The 24,365-nt window shown below is 41.4% G+C and overlaps 1 protein-coding gene across 1 annotated transcript in view; it reads left to right on the top strand.

Annotated features, from left to right (window-relative positions):
• Window positions 1-2,387: 2,387 nt before the first annotated feature.
• eno4 (enolase 4) overlaps window positions 2,388-24,365 on the top strand; it is a 28,905-nt gene continuing 6,927 nt past the window's right edge. Inside the window, exons 1-10 of the mRNA XM_086122674.1 lie at window positions 2,388-2,640; window positions 3,316-3,444; window positions 9,133-9,317; window positions 12,100-12,233; window positions 13,942-14,108; window positions 14,394-14,522; window positions 17,680-17,748; window positions 18,248-18,412; window positions 18,521-18,646; window positions 22,582-22,756. Of these exons, the coding sequence (XP_085978800.1) occupies window positions 2,479-2,640; window positions 3,316-3,444; window positions 9,133-9,317; window positions 12,100-12,233; window positions 13,942-14,108; window positions 14,394-14,522; window positions 17,680-17,748; window positions 18,248-18,412; window positions 18,521-18,646; window positions 22,582-22,756 (1,441 nt within the window). The 5' untranslated portion in view covers window positions 2,388-2,478. The remainder of the gene's footprint in view (window positions 2,641-3,315; window positions 3,445-9,132; window positions 9,318-12,099; window positions 12,234-13,941; window positions 14,109-14,393; window positions 14,523-17,679; window positions 17,749-18,247; window positions 18,413-18,520; window positions 18,647-22,581; window positions 22,757-24,365) is intronic.

Genomic DNA, 24,365 nt, shown 5'->3' with positions numbered 1-24,365 from the left:
GAGTCTGTGTCCCCAAGGGAACCCTTCGGGTGAATTGAGCTGTATCCAAGGTTATGACAATCATTTGGTTCATTAAAATAAGCATACCACCACATCAACCTCTGGGTCTCATTAATCCTTTGCAAAAAAAACCCAAAAGAGTACAATACATGCTTGAAAACACTTTTGTGACTTTGCTATGATGGAATTATGTCAAACGGTTATTTATGAATCTTTATGTAATATGCGAGTCAATGTTGTATCGATTGCTGTGATCGGAACATATTATTTGGGAGAGTGTCACTGTAAAAGAGTTACAAGGTTGCACGGAAACTCATGTTAGTTGACATTTCCTGCATTATGAAGGAAATAAATGCTTAACTTTATTGTGCGTGTGTGTGCGTGCGTGTGTGTGTGGATGTCCTCTAAATACATAAAGCTTTGCTTCAGTTGCCTCAAGTCAGGTTTTATTGTTTTATATATATATAACACTTGCTGTGAAATAGTGTTGGAAAAATATATCATCAATAATTATTTTTCCAGATATAGGCATCGGTGTTTGATATACTTTAGTCAAAAACATTTAGTCAATATTTATATTTTGCTGTTAATCAAATAGCACATGCTTAAATGATTGTGTGCATATTCGTTCCATCAAATAAACATAATAAATTCATTTAAATCAAGTGAGGCAAAGTTCTAAAATTCACATTGTTGTTTCTGCATTTCAAAACACAAACATTTTAAGTTCAAATGATATAGTGATAACGCGCGGATCAAACTCTGAGGAAACGCTGAGTGGAAATGAGATTAGCAATAGGAAAACAAAGTAAAAGCGTGCAGTATATACTGAAAAAAATGGTGTGTTGAAATTACTCCATTAAGTGTTTGCAGAAAAGTCTGGATCCAGATACATTTTTAAATTGATGTATAATCTACTTTCAAAATGTATCTGGATCCAGAGGATTTTTATTTTGTACATTCAACAAAAATTTCAGTGTATTTAAAAAAATGTGGGGATGATGTGTGTCATATTATTTGACCAATTTTTACTGTCTGTTTCTGAAAGAAATTAACAAGTAAAATTGGTGGGCTACATTGTTGATAAATAGCATTTGTTAGACCAACACCATCTTTTTGACATTGACTCCCGTGTAGGATAGGCTGTTTATGTTTGGATGCAAGGATGTGAAAATATTTCCATTTCAAAACAATGCTGAGCCCAAGAGTTTGTTGGACTTTTGTGAACCAATCACAAACAGAATTACTTACACATTGCGTAGGATTTGAATGGATATTCACAAATATTCATGGGAGACGGCGTGTTTGCTGTGTCCCAACACAAGGATTCAGAAATAACCCCACCGAAAGAGTGGATATAGCCGTTTTCTAATACAGATGACATTTCATGTCATCCATTTTAAATGTCCATCTGAACAACACTTTTCATTCATCTGTGAAATTTACTTAGCTTGTTTTCACCATAACAATGTTGTTGAATTTACTCATTTAATTGATTAACGACAGCAAAGCTACAAAATAACATTTATGTCATTTTGTCGGGTGATTGCACAAAATAAAATAATCTGAATCCAGATACATTTTAAAGTAGATGTATCATCTACTGGAGTGGTCTGGCTGGGTACATTTTTATGTCAGTTACAGCAGCATTTTTTCCCTCAGTATTATAATAATAATAATAATAATACATTTTATTTATAAGCGCCTTTCAAGACACCCAAGGACACTTTACAATAACAAAAACAATAAAACACAACACGGGTTGATTTGTAGACTATACACGTTGAATTTACTACATTTAATACATCGATTTAAAAATGTATCTGGAGCGAGATGATTTTATTTTGTGCAACCACCTGGCGAACTCAAATTCAACATCGGGTTTGTTTTCGGTGTATCATCAGTGTTTAGAGCATACGATACTTATTAATCTAGTTCTAATCAGTGATGCAGTAATTCACTGCGTCAAATAGCAATTTATATTCCAATCGCACTTGACAAATGACAGACGAACGCTAATGGGACCCTGCGTATGTCATTTTATTTCGACGCCAGTGGAGCTATTGGAGGTTACTGGGACAAGTATTCACGGCTATCACTGAGGATAATGTATTTTTTTTTTCACTGACGCTAACGTTGCGTTGAACTTCGATAAAGTCAAAGAGGGATTTCATTCAAGTGATGAGTGAGGAGTCGAAGCCGTATGTTGCGACTATCTGTGATTTAATTCAATTACTTATACGGGAACTCGACTCTTAGAGACTGTTTCAATTCCATGGGTACATTGAGCGTACTGCGTAGTGCGCTTCAACGTGTTTTTTTATTTTTAATCTTTTTGATGAGGATGTCACAAAGGGAACGCGAAAGCGCATTGCGAGACACTTCCCATTTCCGCGTCTCCTACTGTCACCCAAACGTGCCGCTCCCATGGTAACGAAAAAACAGCAGTTTGAGTGAGGACCACACGACAGCCGTACAATGTCTGCTTTCGTCAACTGTCTTTCTGAAGAAGACCAGGAGTTCTACGAAATCAAAAACGCAGCTGCGGAGTTTTACCGGGCGAACAGAGTGCCCGAGGAGCTTGAGAAAGCCCTGGGAGAGCTTTTCTTCCAGAACCCCGAGGACGTCCACGGTTACCTGGTGCATTAAACTTTACTTCCTGATATTTAGCATACGTATACAGTATTCAGCCAACCTTATTTTATGTACGCACTTTTCTTTTATTGTTAATTCGGTGACGTACAAACGAGCTACTACAGTATGTTTACGTGAATTTACAGGCGGCGAAGGCCTATTTATGTAGCCCATACATTCTGATTTTCTGTGCGTAATGCATATTTAAGAGAACAGGCCACAGAAATTACTGTCGCTGTATTTGACGTAAAATGTTTTAAAAAATATTGGGTATAGCGATCACTTGAACGGGACCTTAATATTTCAAGTTCATACAATACCTTAATCCCCTTTTCTTTTTACAGGTTACACATATTGTAGTGCTTTATACATGCGTTGATCTCGGGGAGGACGTTAAGCATATAGTGGTACAAGTGAGAAAATTTTAAATCACAATTTTACAACCATGATACTTAAATAATTCCACAGCCAAGACAAAATTCACACTGTATTCCAACAACATCATTGCCCACAGCAACAACAAAATCTGATTAGTTTGTCCTGCATCTTTCTTTACTATTTACAGTATGTAGATTATTTGCATCTATATGTGTTCTGTGCATGCATTTTATATTTGTATTTGCTGTACTCTTCCTGAATATTCATATTTGAATGAGTTTTCCCCAACCACTGACTCCCTAGGCAAACTATTTCACAAACCGCTCATCGCAACCACTTATCAGCAGATTGAATGGAAAGGAGGTCTATGATTCAAGAGGGCAACTGTGTGCTGAGGCTGAAGTGTTTTGCATCATCTGCAATAAGGAAAAGGTAAAACTCAATAAATAAGACACAATGCCTTAAAATATTGCACCCCCATCCCGATTTCTGAGTCTTTGCATATTTCTCAAATTTAAATGTTCAGTTTATCAGGCTAGTTTTTATACTTAACAAAGATAACCCAAGTTCAGTAATTATAAAGTGCAGTTTCGCAATGATCGGAAAAAAACCCTCCGAACCTTTTGGCCCAATGTTGATAAAATAATTGCTCCCTGAACCTAATGTAAAGCAACTACTTCTTCCACCCTTGGCCGCAATCATTTAAATCAAGAGTCCTTTGCATCCATGTGGAAGGATTCTACTCCAAAACTTCCCCCTTTTTTTTTTTTTTTTTTTTTTTTTTGTTTTAAGCCACTTAGTGGTCGATTTGCGGGTGAGCTCTAGGTCATTCTCCTGCAGCCTAATCCACCAGCACTTGAGATTGAGGGGGGGGGGGGGGATTGACGTCCAGCCATTTGTCTGTAATATTTCCTAGTAGACAAGAGAAATAATTGCTCATTTCATCACAGCAATTTATCCAGGACCTGAAATAGCAAACCAACCATCATACTACCACAACCATATTTGACTGGTGGCATGGTGTTCAGTAGAGATGGGTGTGTAAATTTGGTAGGTCTGCCACCTGTTTGTCATCGTCGGACCATCATTATTTTAACCACGCTTCCGTCAAAGCTAAATTACAATTAGTCACCACTATTTTAGAAGGTCAGACCTTGATTGATTGATTGATTGATTTTTAAAGGATTTTAGATTCTTCTTCTTTGTGGACGTGGCACAAGAATGCACATTTCACCACACGCCAGTTTACATGGGCATGTACTTTGAGCCCGATTAGAAACAAAACACAGGAGTGCAAGTACAATTTATGTGCCAATGAACACGTGCCAGCTGGTGGTGTTTTGAACCCGAGGTTTTGCTTCATTCTTTCACGTCAAGGGTTCAAGTTCCCTGGTGTATGTTTTATTATTATTATTATTATTATTATTTGTGTTTTTATTTTTGACATTTATGATTTCTTGCAGCCAATTGGGCGTTGTAAACAAGCCGTTTTGTTTCACATCTTTAACGAAGAATCAAACACTAGTAGCTGGGTTTACTGGAGCTATGTATTTGGATTCGAATGTATCCGAGTGACGTAACTAGTTTTAATTTTATCAGCGATTTTTAAATTAAGTCTCTGGTTTTGTTTTAATCGCGCCTGTTCGATTTTTTAAAAATCATATTTAGTCAACCTCAGCCTGTTTTTTCAAGTTTTACTTTAAGTAGAGCATTTTAGCCTTTATTTTGATCCAAGAAAACATCATTTTATTCATCTGGTTTTAGTCAGCCAAAATTGTGAACATTTGACCCTTTTACATTTTTTTTGTGCACCGATAATGTTGAACATTTCCATCTGATCAAAAATGATTTCACAGAACATTTTCTGTCATCTTTTTGATGAAAAACAACACAATTATAATTCATACATCCAGAAATGGAGCATGTTTTGACAAAGTTTGCATATTTATTCTATTTCGATACATATAACAGTCCGTCTCAAACTCATACTAAAATCATAACTATCCCATTTTATGCAAAAATAATTGCAGGCATTTTTATGTTTGCACACATTTATTTCGATTAATACTGATGCCAATTCAAATCAAATGTCCCTGTGATGGTTCTGTGAAGACAAGCATTTTACCAAATAAATACATCGGATTGCAAACTCCTCAATTAGTGGTTCCCCACCTTTTTTAGCTCTGAACCCATTTTGATACCAGATAACTCCAACACAGACAATTTTACTTGCTTTAGATTTATGATATGTTATTTCATGTTTGAAAAAGTAAGTTTAAAGTGGTTTTGTGTGACGTATTATTTTCTTTTGTTATATCTGGATGAATTGTTTTAGTTAGTTTTAATTTTGTAGTTTGCATCCGTGTGTACAGTTACCTGTCCAGGGGATTTGTATCAACTATCCACCTTATTCCTGAGGGCTCTGACGGAGAAACCAGAGTGCACCCAGCTGGGAAAATGTTCCCATTTGTTCTAGTGAGTTTCGTTTCACTGAGTTATTTTTTTTCCCCCACATCCTTTTCTAAACAATTGTTAGCCCTCTTTGCATTGAACAATATCTTGGGAAGTTGTTAAGCTGCAGTCGGTTGTACCTACAAGCAGAAGACGTTGAATCTGGCACAATCCAAGACCAATGTTTTGAACTGGCTGCCCGGATGAGAATAGTGTTGGTGTGACTCCCAAGAGCTTCCATCGCATGCCCAGAATGAGGAACACAAACTAATTAATCTAAGAGTCTCACCTCTCACCTCAACATTGTCCATATGCTTCTTGTTCATTTATGTGTCTCGGAGACATGACACTTAAGTATTTGTCAGCCTTTGAAATTATCTGAAAGATCGCCAGAATGTTTGGGATTTTATGTACCATAAGCGATTTTGTTTGCAAGCTGTAATGAACGCTGATGGCACGGAAGACATTATGCTCATAAAATTCCAAATATTTGGACCGATCTTGGTCAGCACTGTGGTCGACTGGTTAGCACGCCCGCCTCACATTGCAGAGGTACAGGGTTAGATTCTGGCTCCAGTCTTCCTGTGTGGAGTTTGCATGTTTTCCCAGCGCCTGCGTGGATTTTCTCCGGTTTCCTCCCATATTCCAAAAGCATGCATGGCTGGTTAATGGAAGTGTGATTGTGAGCGCGAATGGTTATTCGTCTGTGTGTGCCCTGCAATTGGCTGGCAACCGGTTCAGGGTGTCCCCTGCCTACGGTCCGAAGACAGCTGGGATAGGCTCCAGCACCCCCCGCGACCCTCATGAGGATAAGGGAATTAGAAAATGGATGGATGGATCGGGCCGATATTTCTAATATTTGCAGCAGATGTTTGAAGGTCACATAAGTGGATATGTTAACATCAACTTTGAAGATTGTTTGGAGTTTTATGACGTTGAGTGACGTAAATCTAGTTAACATGACCTGTCCCGGTTATGTGGTTACCATGCTATGGGAAGTCATTTGAAGTAAGTTTGGCTGGCTTTTCGGTGTGCTTTCAGCTGAATATGATTACCGTCGAACCTCGTTACAATGTACTTTGAGGAACATAATGCATCTGTACATTATAATGGTAGTTTATTGTCAACATTTCCAATAAAATAGCCATCAACTACAATTTCTGATAAAGAATGAACATTTATTGATGTAAAAACATGACCATGTAATGCAGTATAATCATGTTTAGCAAAAGAAAAGTGTCTTCTCCAGTTTAATCGTTGACTTTGCCAATTCGTAGTCTTGGATGAGCTTCGTCTGGGAGACTCTCTTTCGAAAGTAGACAATTTCCGCCTTCGCAGGCAGCGAGATTTACTCCCATAGACGATGCAACAGCTTTGATCGCAAGCTGCACTTACAGACTCCTGATCGTGAACAACTTCCGGTGATGCAGGTCATGCGCCACCGTAGTTTAAAGGTGATTTTTATTTTATTTTTCTAAATAGTATTTGTGAAAGTGAGACTGATAGGATGCTACGGGTGCAGTGTGCACTAACACAAAAATACATCATATGAACACGCACAAAGACACACAAATGTTTTTGGTTGTTTTTTTTTTTTCTCTCAACACCCCTCGCGATTGACTTGGGACCAGTCCGCGAGCTACTGGTCGATCACGATCGACGTATTGGGCACCCTTGCTCTAAATTGTCCCTATGTGTCATTTGGAGTGCAAATACGTGTAGTGTTTTGTCTTTGTGTCCCCTGCAATTGGCTGGCAACCAGTTCAGGGTGTACTCCACCTACTGCTCACAGATGGCTGGGATAGGCTCCAGCATACCCACGATAAATCAGTTCAGAAAATGGAGGCATGTACGTTCAGGAACATTGTCCTTTCAACTGTTCGACTATTTTCACACGAAGTTGTTCACAAAGTCGTGAACATGTCTCTTTCCTTGTGAATGACTGAGAAATTCAGGCAAGCTCCTTCTATAGCTCCTTTTATACCCAATCATGGTGCCCACCTGTTCCCAGTGAGCCTGCTCACCTGTGGGATGTTCCAAACAAGTGTTTGATGAGCTTTCATCAGTCTTTTTTGCCACCGGTCCCCGCTTTTTTGGAATATGTTGCAGCCATAAAATTCTTATGTGCATTGCTAAAAACAGTTTATCAGTTTAATTATTTAACATTTTGTCTTTGTAGGGTATTCAATTGAATCTAGGTTGAACATGATGTGCAAATCATTGATTTTTATTGATGTTCAACACAGCGTCCCAACTTCATTTTAATTGGGTTTGTACAGTACGAGTGACTGCTATTGTTTGGTGCGTTGAAAAGTTTTTATGGATGTTTGGAAGCCCTGCTGTGTCAGTGGTCATTGAACGCACCACGAGTCTGAGAACTGCCTAACACGAGTGAGAAGAGTACTTGCTTTCCGTTCCATGCAGCTATTGATTGTAAAATGAAAGCACTTTTTTTTTCAAAACCATAAATGAATACAAGCAAGTCATGTTGCACCACTTTGAGTCAATGTGTGCGCGGTCTCGAGGCACGGGATACAATTTTTTCCAGGGGTAACTTTTGGCACAACAGCTGATTAGCCGAGAAGGAGGAGGCGACAGACAGGATTTGACATACCGTATTGCCCTGAATATAAGACGGCCCTGATTATAAGACGACCCCCTTCTTTTTCAAGACTCAAGTTTCAAAAAATACTTTTTGAACACCAAATTAATTTTTTTACATAAAATAATTACAGTACATCTGAAACAAATGATTCTAACAATATATTTGAGAGAAAAAGCATGTTATTTTGCCTCATTCAAATCTTAATATCTAAACATTTAAATATGTAAACGAAAGTACAATCACATTCGTAAATGAATGGCTTCTGGTGTTTGAAATGTAAATTACATCATAACGTCTCCTCAGCTGCCGGTTAACCTGGCCGATCTTTGACCCACTTTTCTCCACATTGTCGCTACGTTTCTCCATTTTCTGTTATCTCTTCTCTTTTCTTTCTTACCGCTATTTTTTTTATTTTTCTTCTTCGTGCTACCTATATTTTTAATTTTATTCTTCGTGACAGGGGTTTATTTTGGCCAGGGGAGTCAAGTTCAGCATTCGCTTCAATGATATCTGGCGCCATATCTGGCGCTAGCGTTGTGAATGGGTATAATGTCTAGACCCCGAAGATAAGACGACCCCCACTTTTTCAGTCTTATTTCAATGCAAAAAACACCATCTTATATTCGGGCCAATACGGTAGATTTTACCCCAGTCTTTATTTAATGAACAACATTTTCATCTCATCTTCCTTAGTCCATGAAACTGCACTCAGTTGTTGTTTATTAATGGAGGTTTAGTCTCGTCTAGTTTTCATCCAGTGAAAATGCCTTGACGAGAATATTTTCATTTCGTTTTCGCGAACAGCCCAGTGTGTCATGATATAACAACTAACCAGGTCGAAATAGACGCAAAGTACATAATTTTCACCAGAGCATTTTATAATTTGGTCAAATTAATTTATTTTATTTCATCTTGTTTAAATGGAAGTTACTGTCAAAATAAAAAAAAAATCTTGATGTAATAAACACATTTTCAGTACTTTTATGGGTTTAAAGCCTAAAAATGGGTTGGTACCGATCCTAACACTAGAGTTCAAAGGACTAATTTTATTTCTTTATTTCTAGATGACGTCCTCTGCCGCCATTTCCAGCCATCTTGGGCAAAAGGAGACTTTCGCAAACTGGCAAGCAAAAAGTGAGGAGAGAGCGCACCATGTCATGACTGCTGTCCAGTGGATAGCTGAACCTCTGAATCTCATGCTGAAAGGACAGACCCCTTGCGACCAATCAGAAGTTGACCAGAAACTCAGGTAGAATACAGCTGTTGTCCGTCTGTCAAGTTACATTTGCAACGCCACTTTCAGTTCAAAAATGGCTTGCTTATCAGTGCTGTTTTAAACTTTTAACAATCATTTTGTTTAAAAACAAAAAAAGAGTCACCATTTAAAAACAGAATGTACCATTTGTCCAGTCACATAAAAATCCAGTTTACGTGGCTGTTTAAAATGACCTAGTATTTTTTTTCCCATGTGCATTTTTAACTGTTTTACAGAGATCATGGAGTTCAGAACAAGAAAGTGCAAATCCTACTCACAAATCGATAATATGCACTTTGGGTTTCAGCACCAGAACACTATTGTGTGGAAGCAATTGGCCAAAATTAAATGCTAGCATTTACACACATATTAAAATTGTTCTTGTTCTGTTAAAGGAAGAAAAACCCACATGAATCACTGAAATATCTTGGAACGGACAAATGCAGTAATGAATTAAAAGCAACAGAAATTACATTTGCGAAAATCAGGCTTTGCTTTGCATTCCAGCAGAATATTTTCAAACAGAGAACTATGAAAGAACCCTGGACAAAATGTTAGTACCCTTAACTCTCTGCACATCTCAAATCAAATAATTTCTTTAAATCTCTGAATCACTTCTTGTGCGCAAAACCCCTCCGGCTGTCTGTGGTTTGCCTTCTCTAGATGTCGTTTAGATTCTTCCACAGATGTTGAAAAACATTCACTGTTGATCAGAAACTTTTTTTGAATAGTACAAAGTTTTGTTCTTAGACATTCTTGAGTGTTTCTAGCTGTCAGGTAACATTTGCGGCGAGATTAACATATTCATTTGATTGTTAGAAATGAGATGCAAAATAACGTTCATGTAGTATAAATCAATCGAAAATTAGAGAAATTTCTTCAAGAACGTGAACAGATCCGTTAAGCGTATGCATACTATAGTTTTAATAGTTCAGGGGCCAGTTTAGGGGCTCAGTAACCATCGCTACATCTGAGTATTGAAACCAGTATTTTGTAAAAACATTAGTTTTTGCGGCAGCACGGTGGTCGACTGATAAGTACATCGGCCTCACAGTAGAGGTGCAGGGTTCGATTCCAGCTCCCTCCTTCCTGCGTGGACTTTGCATGTTATGCCCCATGCCTGCGTGGGTTTTCTCCGGGTACTCCGGTTTCCTCCCACATTCCAAAAACATGCAAATCTAGGTTAATTGGACACTTTCCCATTTCCGATTCGTTTTATCCTCACAAGGGTCGCTGGGGTGCTGGAGCCTATCCCAGCTGTCTTTGGGCAGTAGGTGGGGGACACCCTGAACCGGTGGCCAGCCAAGTGCTGCACTCGCTCGTCTTTGAGTGGAACCAATATAAGTAAGTGATGGGAGACCGCACTTCAGAACAGCCTTCCATGACAATTGATCATTGACAGATTGAACCAGCTGGTGCAGAATGATCACAGATTGATTGTGCGAATAACAGCTGAGGATATCTGCCTCAACAAGGAGTCACCTTGGTGAAGGAGATGGGGATGCAAGTGGGTGTCAAGCTGGTGCCCAATTATTTTATCGGACAGCCAGAAGGCATACTGGGTCAATGTTTGTCAACACTTACTTGAGATGACCAGACAAGACATCAACAATCTTTGCAATTTGTGCCATCTCCTGTTGCGTGACAAAACACGATACCATGGTGCTACACAAAAGCCTACAAAAAAAAGCACTGAGAGAAATTAACACAATTGTAGCAGAATAGTGGTGAGATACTGTGGAACACGATGACATATTGTAAGAAGTCAGCAGTGGTAAGCCTTTGATTAGGGTACCTGGTAGAATTTAATGGACATGGCAGCATGTAGAGGCGTAAATCTTTTTGGACAAAAAAATATTTCTATACTGTATATAACATCCAAAGACAATACAAAAGAAGCAGTGCAGGAGAAGAAATGCAGCCCTGACAGACCACGATTGACATTGAATCTCTTCCACAATGTTGTTTCCAATGTTACATTTCATAAATTGGTGACATAAGAATAATTCCCCTCAGACGCATGACAAAGTATAAAAGGCCTTTTTACACTTCCCGCGCTCACGCGGGTGACAACGGCCGCATTGCATTGCAACACGCGCCTTGGTGTCGCGCGGCACCTCGGTGGCCGCTCTGCAACACCTGCCGTGCACACGCAAAAAATTGCCGCCACGCGTAGGATGCCGCGTGCATCATCTCACGCTTGTTCACCGTTTAGTCACATACTGTGATGAAAGCTACCGGAATTGGCTATAAAATGCAAAGGAAATTCCACCCTGTGGTGTCTTTGCCAAATACCAGCCGAAGCGACACCAACGATTTGCAGTGAAACTGCAGCACATTTTCAAAACGATGCGTGTATGTTGGCCGCGAGTAAAAAGGCAAACCGCACCGTGACATTGCCGCGGTGACATCTGTATTATGAGGCTCCGCTGGCCAAGAAGGCATCTTCAAGCATTTGGATTCAATGTTGTCAGTCACCTCTGAAATTAAAAGCAAACCAAAAAAAAAAAAAAAAACAGCAAAAGAGAATCATTCCTATTCCTCTGTCATTTCACGGCAGAACACCTGCAGAGCTCTTTCCTGGTTGCACTGTATCTCTTTCTGTTCCTAAACTGATTTCGTTTTTGGCCCCGGCCCCCAATTTACACATGAAAGACTAAATGCACAATGTGATCACTACATGGTTTGTGAGGGTGAATTGTAAAATGTTCAATGTGAAAGCAAAACAAAAATAACCGGCTTTGTGGTCATTCTTTCATATCTGGACATTGCACAGCAATTTCTTCACGGCCCGCCAGCAGGAGGAGAAAGAAATGAAGGAAAAGGAGGAGAGTCCTTCTTCTGGTGAACAGGAGGTTGAAATACCGTCCCCGCCACCTGAAAAGAAGAAAGAAAAGAAGGCTGATAAAAGTAATGAGTAGTTTTCACATTTTGGTCACCTTATACTGTATAGCTGACAGGACACGCTAGAATATGTTAGGCACTTCAATGAAAACTATTAAGTATTTTTATTATTTTGCCAATCCTAGTCGCAACCCTCATTTGCATCAAAATCAGGGCGGTCGGAGGCGCAGTACACACAAGTAGCTATCTTCGTGCCTGACATTGCAGAAACAGAAATAGACTCGCTATGGTCCATGCATGACATTGGCAGGTAAAATGCGAGCTCTCCCCTTGCTGATGATATAGGGGCAATTGGAGCTATTAAGACACGGATCATTTGTCTGTATTTATTAATAAAATACCACGACATCCATCACACACATTCATGAAGTTCTGCCTGTACCTCGATCACGAAAATTGCATTGGACCACTTGGTCTACCACTCCTCTTAGCCAGCCAAAAATTTAGTCTACTTTTTGTCACCAAATTTGCAGATGCGCTTATGGGCAGGACAGAAATGCGGTGAGACCGAGCGCGAACTAGACCATTGTCGGCAAGTGCGTCCTGCTTTCTTTTACCAAACTCTCAGATAAATCAAGGACGAGGCAACTCGGTGCGCTGGAACGCACAGATAGATGCAATACATCCCCAAACACACCAGACCAGACTTGCCCTGGCATGAAAATGAAGTTATGCCATACCAAACTTGGGCCCTTGGTCACAGATATTGTAGTATAGAGTACAATAGTATACGTCAGTGATGGGCAACTTAAATGCTGGATGGTCAGGCAAGGCGCCATGATTTTATTTTTTATTCTCTCCTGGGACAAGGCGGGGGTGGGGTTGCTTGACCGATATGAGTGGGGGCTGAAAAAAAATCTATTTTCATGACTTTCATTTTTTTGCCTAAAGTTATGTTTATCTATTAGCTACACCAAAAGATCGGTGATTGGCTCATTTCGCTGTCAATCAAAAAGAGATTCAGCCTCAGACAGATCATCCAATCATCATGCAGAGAAACTGAGCGTGCGGGCCAGCCCATAAACGCCCACTGTCTATAGACGCCAAGAGACGCTGAGCGTCCAATGGGCGGGACAAAACCAGCATTTATCCAATGACTCGTCTCGTTTCAATGCATTGGGACAACCTACACTCAGCTCTCGAGATGCCCAGCGTCCGCGCTGTCGACGCTCACCGTCCACACAGGTTAAAGCACAGTGAAGCTGCGGGAATGAATGAGAAGAGAGTCGCGTCATAACCAGTAATAAGAAGCTGATTCGGAACAAAAGTTGAGCGCGTTGTCGCGCATATTTAGTCAATGACTTGTACACACAATTGTATATCCACACATTTATTTGATCACTTGTCTTTTGACATTTTAGGGGAAGCTGAGCTTCCCTTGCAGTCTTAGAGTAATCGCCTCTGATGTATAGAAATGTACACACCTCACAAAAAGTTACAGATATTTGGCTTTCAGGTGAAATTTGTGGAAAATGTAACAAGTTCCCGCTACAGTGATATATATCATGAAAGTAGGACATTTAATAGAAGGATGTAGTGGGGATTTCCTCATGTCAAAACAATTCATTGAAACAACAATGGTGGGTACACCACAACAACAACAAAAAGACATCTCAATAACTTGTCATGTACCATTGAGTACCAATTACAGTTTGATGCAACTTTCAGTGTCCTGGCTACTAACGCTGTTTATTTCGGACATTTTTCTTCACAGAAAAAAAGGGCGCTTCAGAGAAGCCATTTTGTCCGGCAGAGCCGCCTGAACCAGTGCTACCTGGGTGCTTGGCCATTGGCTCAGTGTCTCTTGCGGTGGCCAAGAGTGGGGCTGAGATCAAGGGCATTCCTCTCTACAAATACATCCGTAACTTAAAGAACCCAGAGGTGAGAGCCTATTGCATAAATTGGCGTCTAATATTAAAATATTTGCCCAAATATGTTTTTTTCCCCCCAAAAGAAAACAAAGCGCTGTGTGTTGTGTGTTGGGGTAAAATGTTTAACTGCGATAAAAGTCTTTTTGATGGTCTGTGTGTTTTAACTCCTGTAAACCATCCCAAACACAGCACACACATTTATCACAACATCTACTGTTTTTTTTTTTTAATTTAAATTTTTACTGAAGATCAACTTTGTTTTGCATGTAAAAATGTCTTCAATATTTGTGCGCAGGATCAAGATGGATTTCACATTCCTATCTCCCTGGTAACTTTATTGAGCTGTGGGAAGACGTCTCCCGGAAAACTCAACTTGCTTGAAGAGGTCATACTGATCCCCAACGCAGGACAACAAGTCAAACAAGTACTCAACGCTCCAACCACTCACATAGTTGCCAAGTGTTTTCTCTCTTTGGCTGTCTTCTTGTGAGAGAAGCCAGTTTTCTATTAAGGGGCACCGTTTACCCCAGAGCTAAATAAGATTGGCGGGCCACCATGCTTTTCTCGGATGGATGGATGGATGGCAAACGCTATGACATTGCGTTTTAATACTTGCTGGAATACAAATGACCATGGTTTGTTGAAGTGCAGCTATGATGAGTTATAATTTTAATCATTTGGGATATTGTTTTTTTTTGGTCCTTGAAAATGTTTTCACATGAAAATGACCATGAGCACTAAGATGTTTGTGGTCCCGCATTTATTATGTGTGTGTACATGGACAAGTTTGTGTGCATGAGCATTCTCGAAAAGGTCACTGCTAAGTAAAAAAAATCAAGTAAATACAATTCTGTGCGTGACTTAGTTGTTGAGGCATTAATATTAAATACAGTATACATTCAGTAAAACACTCCCACGTGCAATATACAATACAATACAATACATGCTGATTTATATAGCGCTTTCACAACAGCGACAGCTGTAACAAAGCGCTTCACAAAACAGTTAACATAAAGTAAAATAATAAACACAACACAACATAAAACACGGACAGTCGTGCAGTCCTAACCACTTTTCCGTCACACGCTTTGTTGTTTGAAGCAGTTTGAGATGAAAGAGGAGAGAATCAAAGTGTCCTTTAACCAGTGGATCAGAGACGTCATGCTCAAAATGTGCACACGTCGGCTACAAGCTAAGTTTCAAAGTCAACAAGAAGCTGTAGCATCCATTGACGAAAAAAGAGATTGGTTCACTTCTCCTGTCCCATGGAAATCCATTTCAATTCCAAGCGGCGACTCTCAGTTCCAAATACGCATCGGCGCTCTGCGCCAACGCTCCTCTCTCCTCATCCTCAACTTCAGCAGCCATCCATCCAGCCGCACCAACGCCGTCTGTCCCACAGCGCCGACATAGCCACTGAACAAAACGGGGTTGTGAAAAATGCTGCCCATTACAGGCGCAAAAAACACAAGCACCCCAGGTCTGTCCAGCACCGACAGTCAATGGCGGCGACATTCCTCCCAATCAACATCTGTGCTGGTACAGGCGTGCTGCCGAGAAGGCGCAACCACCAAAAAAAGCACAATGACAGGAATATGGCCATTCCTGCCAGAATTTTTAAATTTGGAAAATTAAGATACATTTTTGAAAATGCAGGGTGGCACGGTGGACTCTTGTTTATCACGTCTGCCTCACATTGCAGAGGTGCAGGGTTTGATTCTGGCTCCGGCCTTCGTGTGTGGAATTTGCATGTTCTCCCCGTGCCTGCGTGGGTTTTCTCCGGGTATAAGCTCCAGCACGCCCGTGACCCTTGTGAGGATTAGTGCCTCAGATAATGGATGGATGGATGTTCAGAATGGAAGCAGGACAGGAAGGAAATAAGACTGTCTGCCACTACTCTATGTGGTGTATATGTTGTGTTCGTATTTGGTGAATGTTGTTAAAAAACAGTAACAGAGACTGTCTTTTTTTTATTTTATTTAATTTTTATTTCTTTTATTCAATTTATTTTATTGTTCTACACTTCAGTGCAAATACTCCATATCCTTGAGAATTGAAATTGCATTAAAAAAGTTGTATCTGTACCATTTCAACTCATGCTACATTTGCTAACTGCCAAGCTAGTAGCTGATTAGCAATCGTGCCATTCAACAAATTTGTTACCTTGAGTTCTTTTTGGAGAATAGACAGTCCATACCACCCTCTCCCCTCCATCGGGGAACAAATGGGTCCATAATTTTTTTTTCCCCCTGAGGACAAAAACAAGGCACATTTGTAGAAGTCCTCCGTTAACATGACGACAGCTGCTTCTCCCACCTCCCACGATGAACCTGCGCCGAAAATCTGAATCTTGTCAGAAGCATTCAATGATTGGGCAGGGTCTGGTCAGTGACAAACTTGTGTGACATTTTGGCAGGTCAAAAATACAGAACAATATTCATCTGGTAGTCTGACAGCACGAGCGTTGTGAACGCCAAAAAAGTCGTGTAGTTTGACAAGGCCATTAGAGGCAGGCAGCACTCTCAAAGACAGGACATGCGGGTGTGTTTTATATTTGTAGGGCAACCTCCTTTGATTTTTGATGACGTGTTGCACGAAGCAGAAGACAGGCTTTTTTTTCCTCTTGAAGTTACGCATCACGGAGCCCCGGGTGGGACGGCTGACCACCCTACGAGGGTGCCGGTATGAGCAACAGCTGCAGATATCTGTCAGAAAAGCCCAGCATGCGTCTAGACTCATTACCGCAGGTGTCAGGGAAGAGGCAAGCAGCACGGCTGTCCGGAAAGAGGAGTACGCCATGGGCATGTGCCCTGCAGTCGCACAAATCCGCCGACCAATTTTGGACCCGCGCTTGAGCTGTGGCTCAGGTGGTGGGGTGGAGCTGTTCTCCTCGTACACACATTTCCTTTTAGTTTAGCTCCTGAAATCAAGAATTAAAAAATATAAAGCCACCAAATTAGGATCAGATCAAATCCATCAAAATATGGTATTTTCAAAATGATATGTCAATCTTCAGGACTTGGTTGGGGATTTTGCCTTCATCACTGCCTCGATGCACCGTGGCATGATGCGGTCAGCTTGTGGCATTGCCTGGGAGTTATGGAAGCCCAGATTTCACTCCGGTTTCCTCCCACTTTCCAAAAACATGCATGGCATGGTAATGCAACACTCTAAATTGTCGCTAGGTGTGAGTGTAAGCACTGAAGGTTGTTCGTCTGTGTGTGTCCTGCGATTGGCTGGCAACCGGTTCAGGGTTTCCCCCACCTGCTGCCCGAAGACGGCTGGGATAGACTCCAGCAACCCCCAGCGACCCATGTGAGGATAGAGCGGATCGGAAAATGAATGGATGGATGGATGGAAGTCTTTTAGATAAAAGATTAAATGTTTTTAACCACCGAAATGGTTACAGCTGCCATAACTATGACTTGGATGACCAACAATTGTTGTTTTGAATTTGACAAAGTCATGGCTATTTTGTCCCATCTATTTGATCCATTTTGTGTCAAGTGTTTTTCAGAGTTCAAACAATCATTCACTCATTTCTACTCGTGTCATGCTAAACTGTGACCTCCTTTTAACAGATCATCACAATGACAACACAGTTACAGAAGGAAATGATGAGAATATTGAGCGCTTCATCAAAAGCTGGGGTGAGGGACATTTTCATCTATTGGTCAAAAGAACAGAAGCGAAAGAAGACCGTGGCACATTTCCTAAGTGTCGGAACAATGGTCTGACAAGTTTTATGAGAGAACAGTATGTGAAATTTCTTTAAAAAAAAAAGATAATATGCATTGAGGTTTTGCAACTAGTCTTTCGAATTAATTCAAACACGAAGCCCTGGAGTTTTATTGAAAAGATTGTTCAACCATTCACACTGACAAACAGAATGTTAACAATGGAAATTGTGAGTGGCACATTCAACTGCCATTACCCTGCAGTCCCAACTGCATATTTCATTCATCATGACCGCAAATAAACCACACATTTATTGTCAGTCCAATACAGCTGCTTTTTTTTTTAAACACAGATCTATACAAACAGATTTCAAATAAAGGCAAATGTATTTAGTCCATACAGTATGTATTTTAATGCCTTAGTAGATGTGGGAAATCCAATTCATAAGATGGACTTTGTGTTTGCTATAAGGTCACCCAGGCCATTCTGAGCGAGAATGGTGTGCTTCCTATGAGCTTTGATCGTCCGGAACAAGCTCTGGATCTGATCTCCGAAGCCTGCAATAACCTTGCATTAGCACTAGGAACGGAGATTCATCTGGCACTGAGCTGTGCTGGCCCCGACCTCATGGACTATGTAAGTGCATCATCAAGTAAGTTTGAATAAGTCATCCACGCTCATAAAAAGGAAATACAAGTGCTGAGAACTACAATGCTTTTCTCTTTTTCTCTGTCTCCATTTCAGACCAAAGAAAAGTATGAGATTGCAACAGGAGGTTTTAAGTCTGCAGACGAACTGGTGACGATGTATCAAAACCTTGTCAGCAAATATACTGCGGTGGTCGCTTTAATCGACCCATTCAGGAGGGAGGTATGTGTCATTTTTTTCTTTTTAACTTGTCTTGTAGTTATGAAAAAAAAGTCACTCAAGGGTTGAAGGACAAATGTTAATCATTTAAACTGAGTAACAAGACCTCAGAACTTGACAACAGTCAAAATGACGGTTCTGTGAGTTCTAGTGTGACCAAACGGGGCCCTTATAGGGTTGATGGCTGGATGACATCAGCAGGAACAGGTGGCCATACGCGTTTATAACAGGGCAAAAAGGTGCGGGCATCAAAAGGCCTCTGGGCAGTGAGACCCCTGTTCTACAGACTATAAAACATTGAGGAGGCTACATTTCGCATTGGGTATCTTGAATTAGTGCAGGGAACACTGAAATCTCAAGAATCGAGGGCCAAGAACATCACAGGCACATTGTGATCATGAGGGCTGTGCGGGAATCAGTGGTGACTGTAATGGCAATTTGACATATAACAGCGCTACATGGAAGTAACTGTTCATAGCTTTGAATGCTGACCAGTTATTTTGCGGATAAGCGAAGTTGCCTGCTCATGCACGAGTCTGCACACTGTGGAGCTGCTCAAAAACTGACCTTCACCATCTCCCAACAAGATAAAATGAGAGCGCAAGATGCGGAGAGGGAGAAGGCTCCCTTGACAGATCTGTGAACGATGCCTCTCCATGTTTTTATTTTTCAAATAAATCTCATTATTTTTTTCGTGCGACTACTTGTCTTGGCTTCCCTGGACAAGACAACTCGAACTGAGTTGCGTATTGGCTGTTGAAAAGAAACGCAAAATGAGAATTGCAATCGAGTCAGAATGGGTCATACAGTGAAACTCCTCTACAACGAAATCATGTTTGCGGCAAGAAAATTTTCACAACAGGGGTTTTTTCACTGTAGCAAATTTGATCTCAGATGTAAGCACACACACACACACACACACACACACACACACACACACACACACAAACATATGTGTACACGCACACACGAACGTATGTGTACTCTATTTTTATTCCAATAGTGCATGAGCACACACTTATTTGACACTTCATATTGTCAGTGTAGAAAGAAAAAAAGGGAAAGAAATTGCGAAATTTACGATCAGCATTCACTTTCACTTACATCAATTTCTTGGATAATGTATTTTATTTTGCTTGCACCGTCTTTCATTTTGATCACTTTTACCCTCTCTTCCAGCATCAGAGCTATTCTTGTCTTAGCTGCTTGACGTCCAATGGTCCGTTTTGTAGCCATTTTAGCAATGCAACGTCCATGCTCGTCTGAATCTAACAATAACAAATACTTCCTGGACCCGGTGGCTTTTCTTTTATCACCATCTCACTGTCTCTAACTCGACCTCCCCTCGATCGCCACCCAAGACAGCGTTGCTCAGCTGATGTCATGCAATGAACTTTTAAGCCAGCCACGGGATGCTTCGTAGTCCTCGATGGCCATAGTTAGCTCTTGAAGGCTAAAAACCTTACACTAACTGGAGCGCTTCTCTCTCATTAGCGCTCCAGTTAGCAGTTTTTAGCATGATAACAAGTAAAGCATTCGAGGAAAGGTTCGTTTATTTGAATGTCCGTCGAGCCATAAGCAATTTACTCTGAGCAGCTAATCGGATGCATTCCACTCTATCTTCTCCGGATCTACCTTCAGTATCTACACACATAGACAGTGAGGTCCCTCTTGGCCAATTGGAGGCCAGGATGATGCTCGGTAAGCCAATAGCAGAGCAGCTATGAGTATGTTGCGTTCAGGAAACTCGCAGCTGTGACCGAAATAAATATCGTTCACATGTAAACCAGTGTGGTGGTTGCTGTTGCCATTTCCGAACGAAGCAGTAGAGGTCGCTGTTGGATTAGACTTTGTTGTAGTGAATGTCTTCGCGAGGCTGGAGCAGAGAAAATGATTTCGTGTAACGCAACAGGGTTTTTTTTTCGTCGTATGGGGGGCAGGAGAATGGGAATGGTGTTAATGCATGAAGATTTTTCCACATTAGGGGGTATTTTCGCCCATGTAGGTTTCGTTCTAGAGGAGTTTCACTGTAGCACTCTGTGGTCCGATAGGAATGGTGGGTGGCGCTCACGTCGCCCGAGATGTGACATATCTATGTGGTGAGAGGACATGCGTGAAAGCTAATATATGTGCTATGTTACGCGGATGCAGGATAGTCATTGCCTGTGTATGGGAATTTGTGGCTGGCTAATGAGCATTAAATTAAACAATTAATCGAGTCATCGTATCAATGCTTTTGTCGTTGCTTTGCTGTTGGTTTCCCAGACCGTCCTAGCAACAAATGAAAGATTGAAAACTTGGACTTCGGATATTAGAGACCAACTTGCCTAGCACTAGCTAAAACGAGGTTAGTACAGCACAATGGTGGTGGATTTAAAATGGGACGAAAACATGCGTGGTTTTGCTGTTGGCCAGGGCACAGAAATCCTGGTTCATCCTGATAAAAGTCAATTATATTAAACTAAAAAGGAATATCTTTCCGTGGGTTGATATACAGTCATCATGCCGGTCTAGGCTACAATCCTGTGCATTTGAATGAGATAAGTGAATATGAATTTGTAACATGTGACGATAAAGTGCATAAATGCACTTCATTTTTACCATCAACCATTATGATGAAAATGGATATTTCATCTGTTGGATTGTGATGATTATTTTTTTTTTTCTGGAAAAGTTCAAGATGTGAGTCGCTTCCAATGTCATTCCGGATCATTAACATGATCATATTGGCCCGACTATAAGACAGTGTTTTTTTGCATTGGAATAAGACTGAAAAAGTGGGGGTCGTCTTATATTTGGGGTCTAAACATTATACCCATTCACGACGCTAGATGGCGCCAGATACCATTGAACGAATGCTGAACCTGACTCCCCAGGCCAAAGCGAACCCCTGTCACGAAGAATAAAAATAAAAATAGCGGTAGCACGAAGAAGAAAAATAAAAAATAGCGGTAAGAAAGAAAAGAGAAGAAAATAATAGAGGAGAAACAGAAAATGGAGAAACGTAGCGACAATGTGGAGAAAAGTGGGTCAAAGATCGGCCAGGTTAACCGGCAGCTGAGGAGAAGTTATGATGTAATTTACATGTCAAAAACCAGAAGCCATTCATTTATGAATGTGATTGCACTTTAGATTTGAATGAGGCAAAATAACATGCTTTTTCTCTCAAATATATTGTTATAATCATTTGTTTCAGATGTACTGCAATTATTTTCTGAATAAAAATTAATTTGGTGTTCAAAAAGTCTTTTTTCAAACTTGAGTCTTGAAAAAGAGGGGTCGTCTTATAATCAGGGCCGTCTTATATTCGGGCCAATACGGGAGTTAGAATGGAGATTTTAGGCGTGAGTCTGAGATCTAGTGATCATGAAATCACAATGACCTTGACCTGAGTAAATTGTAGGATACTGATGTTTGTGTCACCTAAGAAATATAGGTGACACCTAAAAAAAGTGCTCATGGGACTGAGTGGGGTTGAAGCAGCCTCTTTGTCTGCTTATGACTCATACTGACTCTGATTCAGGTACTCGGGAGCAAAATGTACTGCCCGGTGTCAAAAAGCTTAGGCTCAGTCACAGGTCTTGAGTCCTCGCAACAGAATGAAGACCCCAAACAAAAAGCTCAAAACCAACAAGTGCAAAGAACTAAACATTGAATTATCTGAAGTAAGTAGCCTTCTACGAGCTCTGATCTAAATACTATTCAAGGAGCTGAAAGTTGCAGTCTGTGGAATATTCCCTTCAGATCAGAAGAGGACATGCAGAAAAATCATGGAGAGTTACAGAAATCGTTTTGAGTGCAGTGATTCCCTAACAATACATTTCGTTTCTGTTGGGCCGCATAGATAGCAATGCCTGATTATCGTGAGTTAAATGTATGTAGCGGCTATATGAAGAATGCTGTGCTTTTTGTCCGCTTGTGTTTATGGACTTTGCAAGGACAGAGAACAGTGGGAGAAACTGAGCACTGTGATTGGACAATCGTGCGTGCTGCTCTCTGATGTTACCTACAAGCCACAAGCTCCGCCTCTTCCTGGAGTCACAGGTCATCTCCTAAAACACATCAACGAGATGACTGTCAGCGACTTGATCCGCATCACATCCGAGCAACAAGGTAGCGGCGCATCTATGCACTGCTGAAGGACACACACACGGATAAGATAAGATAAGATATCCTTTATTTGTCCCACACTGGGGAAATTTACAGCCTCCAGCAGCAAGAATGTAGGTAGAAAGAAGAAGAAAAAACAAACAAACACCGTTCAATTAAGTGCAATATAAATACAAAATGGATAAATCGCAGTGCTATTTACAGTTGTTTTCCACATCATTTAATTATTATTAATATTATTGTTGCTATTTTTTATTCCGCAGCCTGACAGCATTTGGTAGGAACGAGCGTCGGTATCTCTCCTTCTTGCAGCGCAGGTGTAACAGTCTCTGGCTGAAGGAGCTACCTAGTGCTGTCAGGGCGGGCTGGAGAGGGTGGGAGGGACTGTCCATCATAGCTTTTAGCTTAGTTAGCATCCTTCTGTTGCCCACGTCCTCCAGAGTGTCAAGGGAGCAGCCCAGGACAGAACTGGCCTTCCTGACCAGTCGCTCCAGTCTCTTTCTGTCCCGGGCTGAGATGCTGCCTGACCAGCAGACAATGCCATAATGGATGGCCGAGGCCACCACCGAGTTATAGAAAGTCTTAAGGAGCGACCCCTGAACCCCAAAAGACCTCAGTTTCCTGAGTAGGAAGAGTCGGCTCTCTCCTTTCCTAATCAGGGTGTCCGTGTTTGTAGACCAGTTTGTTGTTCAGAAGAACACCTAGGAACTTGTAGGAGGTCACCCTCTCTATGTCCATACCCTGGATGTTCATCGGTGCTGGCGAGGACTGTTTCCTGCAGAAATCCACAACCAACTCCTTAGTTTTCATAGAGTTGATCTGGAGGAGATTCTGCTGGCACCAGTCCACAAAGTCCTTTGTCATTCCCCTGTACTCCCGATCGTCCCCCTCTGTAATGAGGCCAACAATCGCAGAGTCATCGGAGAACTTCTGAAGGTGGCAGTTTGGAGTGGCGTGTCTGAAGTCCGAGGTGTAGAGGATGAACAGGAATGGAGCCAGAACAGTCCCCTGCGGCGCTCCAGTGCTGCAGAGAAGCCTGTCCGACTCACAGCTCTGCAACCTCACGTACTGCGGCCAATTTGTGAGGTAGTCTGTGATCCATGCTATGAGATGGTGGTCCACTCCGGCGTTCTGCAGTTTGCCTCCCAGTTGGGCTGGATGGTGTTGAAGGCACTGGAGAAATCAAAGAACATGATTCTCACAGTGCTCCCAGCCTTCTCCAAGTGTGACAGCACTGAGTGGAGGAGGTAGATAATGGCGTCTTCCACGCCGATGCCAGGCTGATAGGCAAACTACAGCGGGTCCAGTGCCGGGCTCACCAGCGGTCGAAGGTGGGCGAGGACGAGTCTCTCCAGCGTCTTCATCAGATGAGACGTCAGCGCCACCGGTCTGTAGCTGTTCAGCTCCTTAGGATGGGGGGTCTTGGGCACTGGGACCAGGCACGAAGTTTTCCACAGCTGTGGAGCTCTGCCCAGCTTCAGGCTCAGGTTGAACATGTGCTGGACAATGTCACACAGCTGGTCAGAGCAGGTCCTGAGGAGCCGGGAACTGATCTTGTCTGGACCTGCTGCCTTTCTCACATTCATCTTCCTCAGTTGGTTCCTCACCTGCT

This window comes from Hippocampus guttulatus, chromosome 10 (genome assembly GCF_054856545.1).
Source record: "Hippocampus guttulatus isolate MCC_2025c chromosome 10, RoL_Hgut_1.0, whole genome shotgun sequence".
NCBI classification, from domain to species: domain Eukaryota; kingdom Metazoa; phylum Chordata; class Actinopteri; order Syngnathiformes; family Syngnathidae; genus Hippocampus; species Hippocampus guttulatus.
The sequence above is the reverse complement of the archived record's forward strand: the minus strand, read 5'-3'. Positions and strand labels throughout refer to the sequence as shown.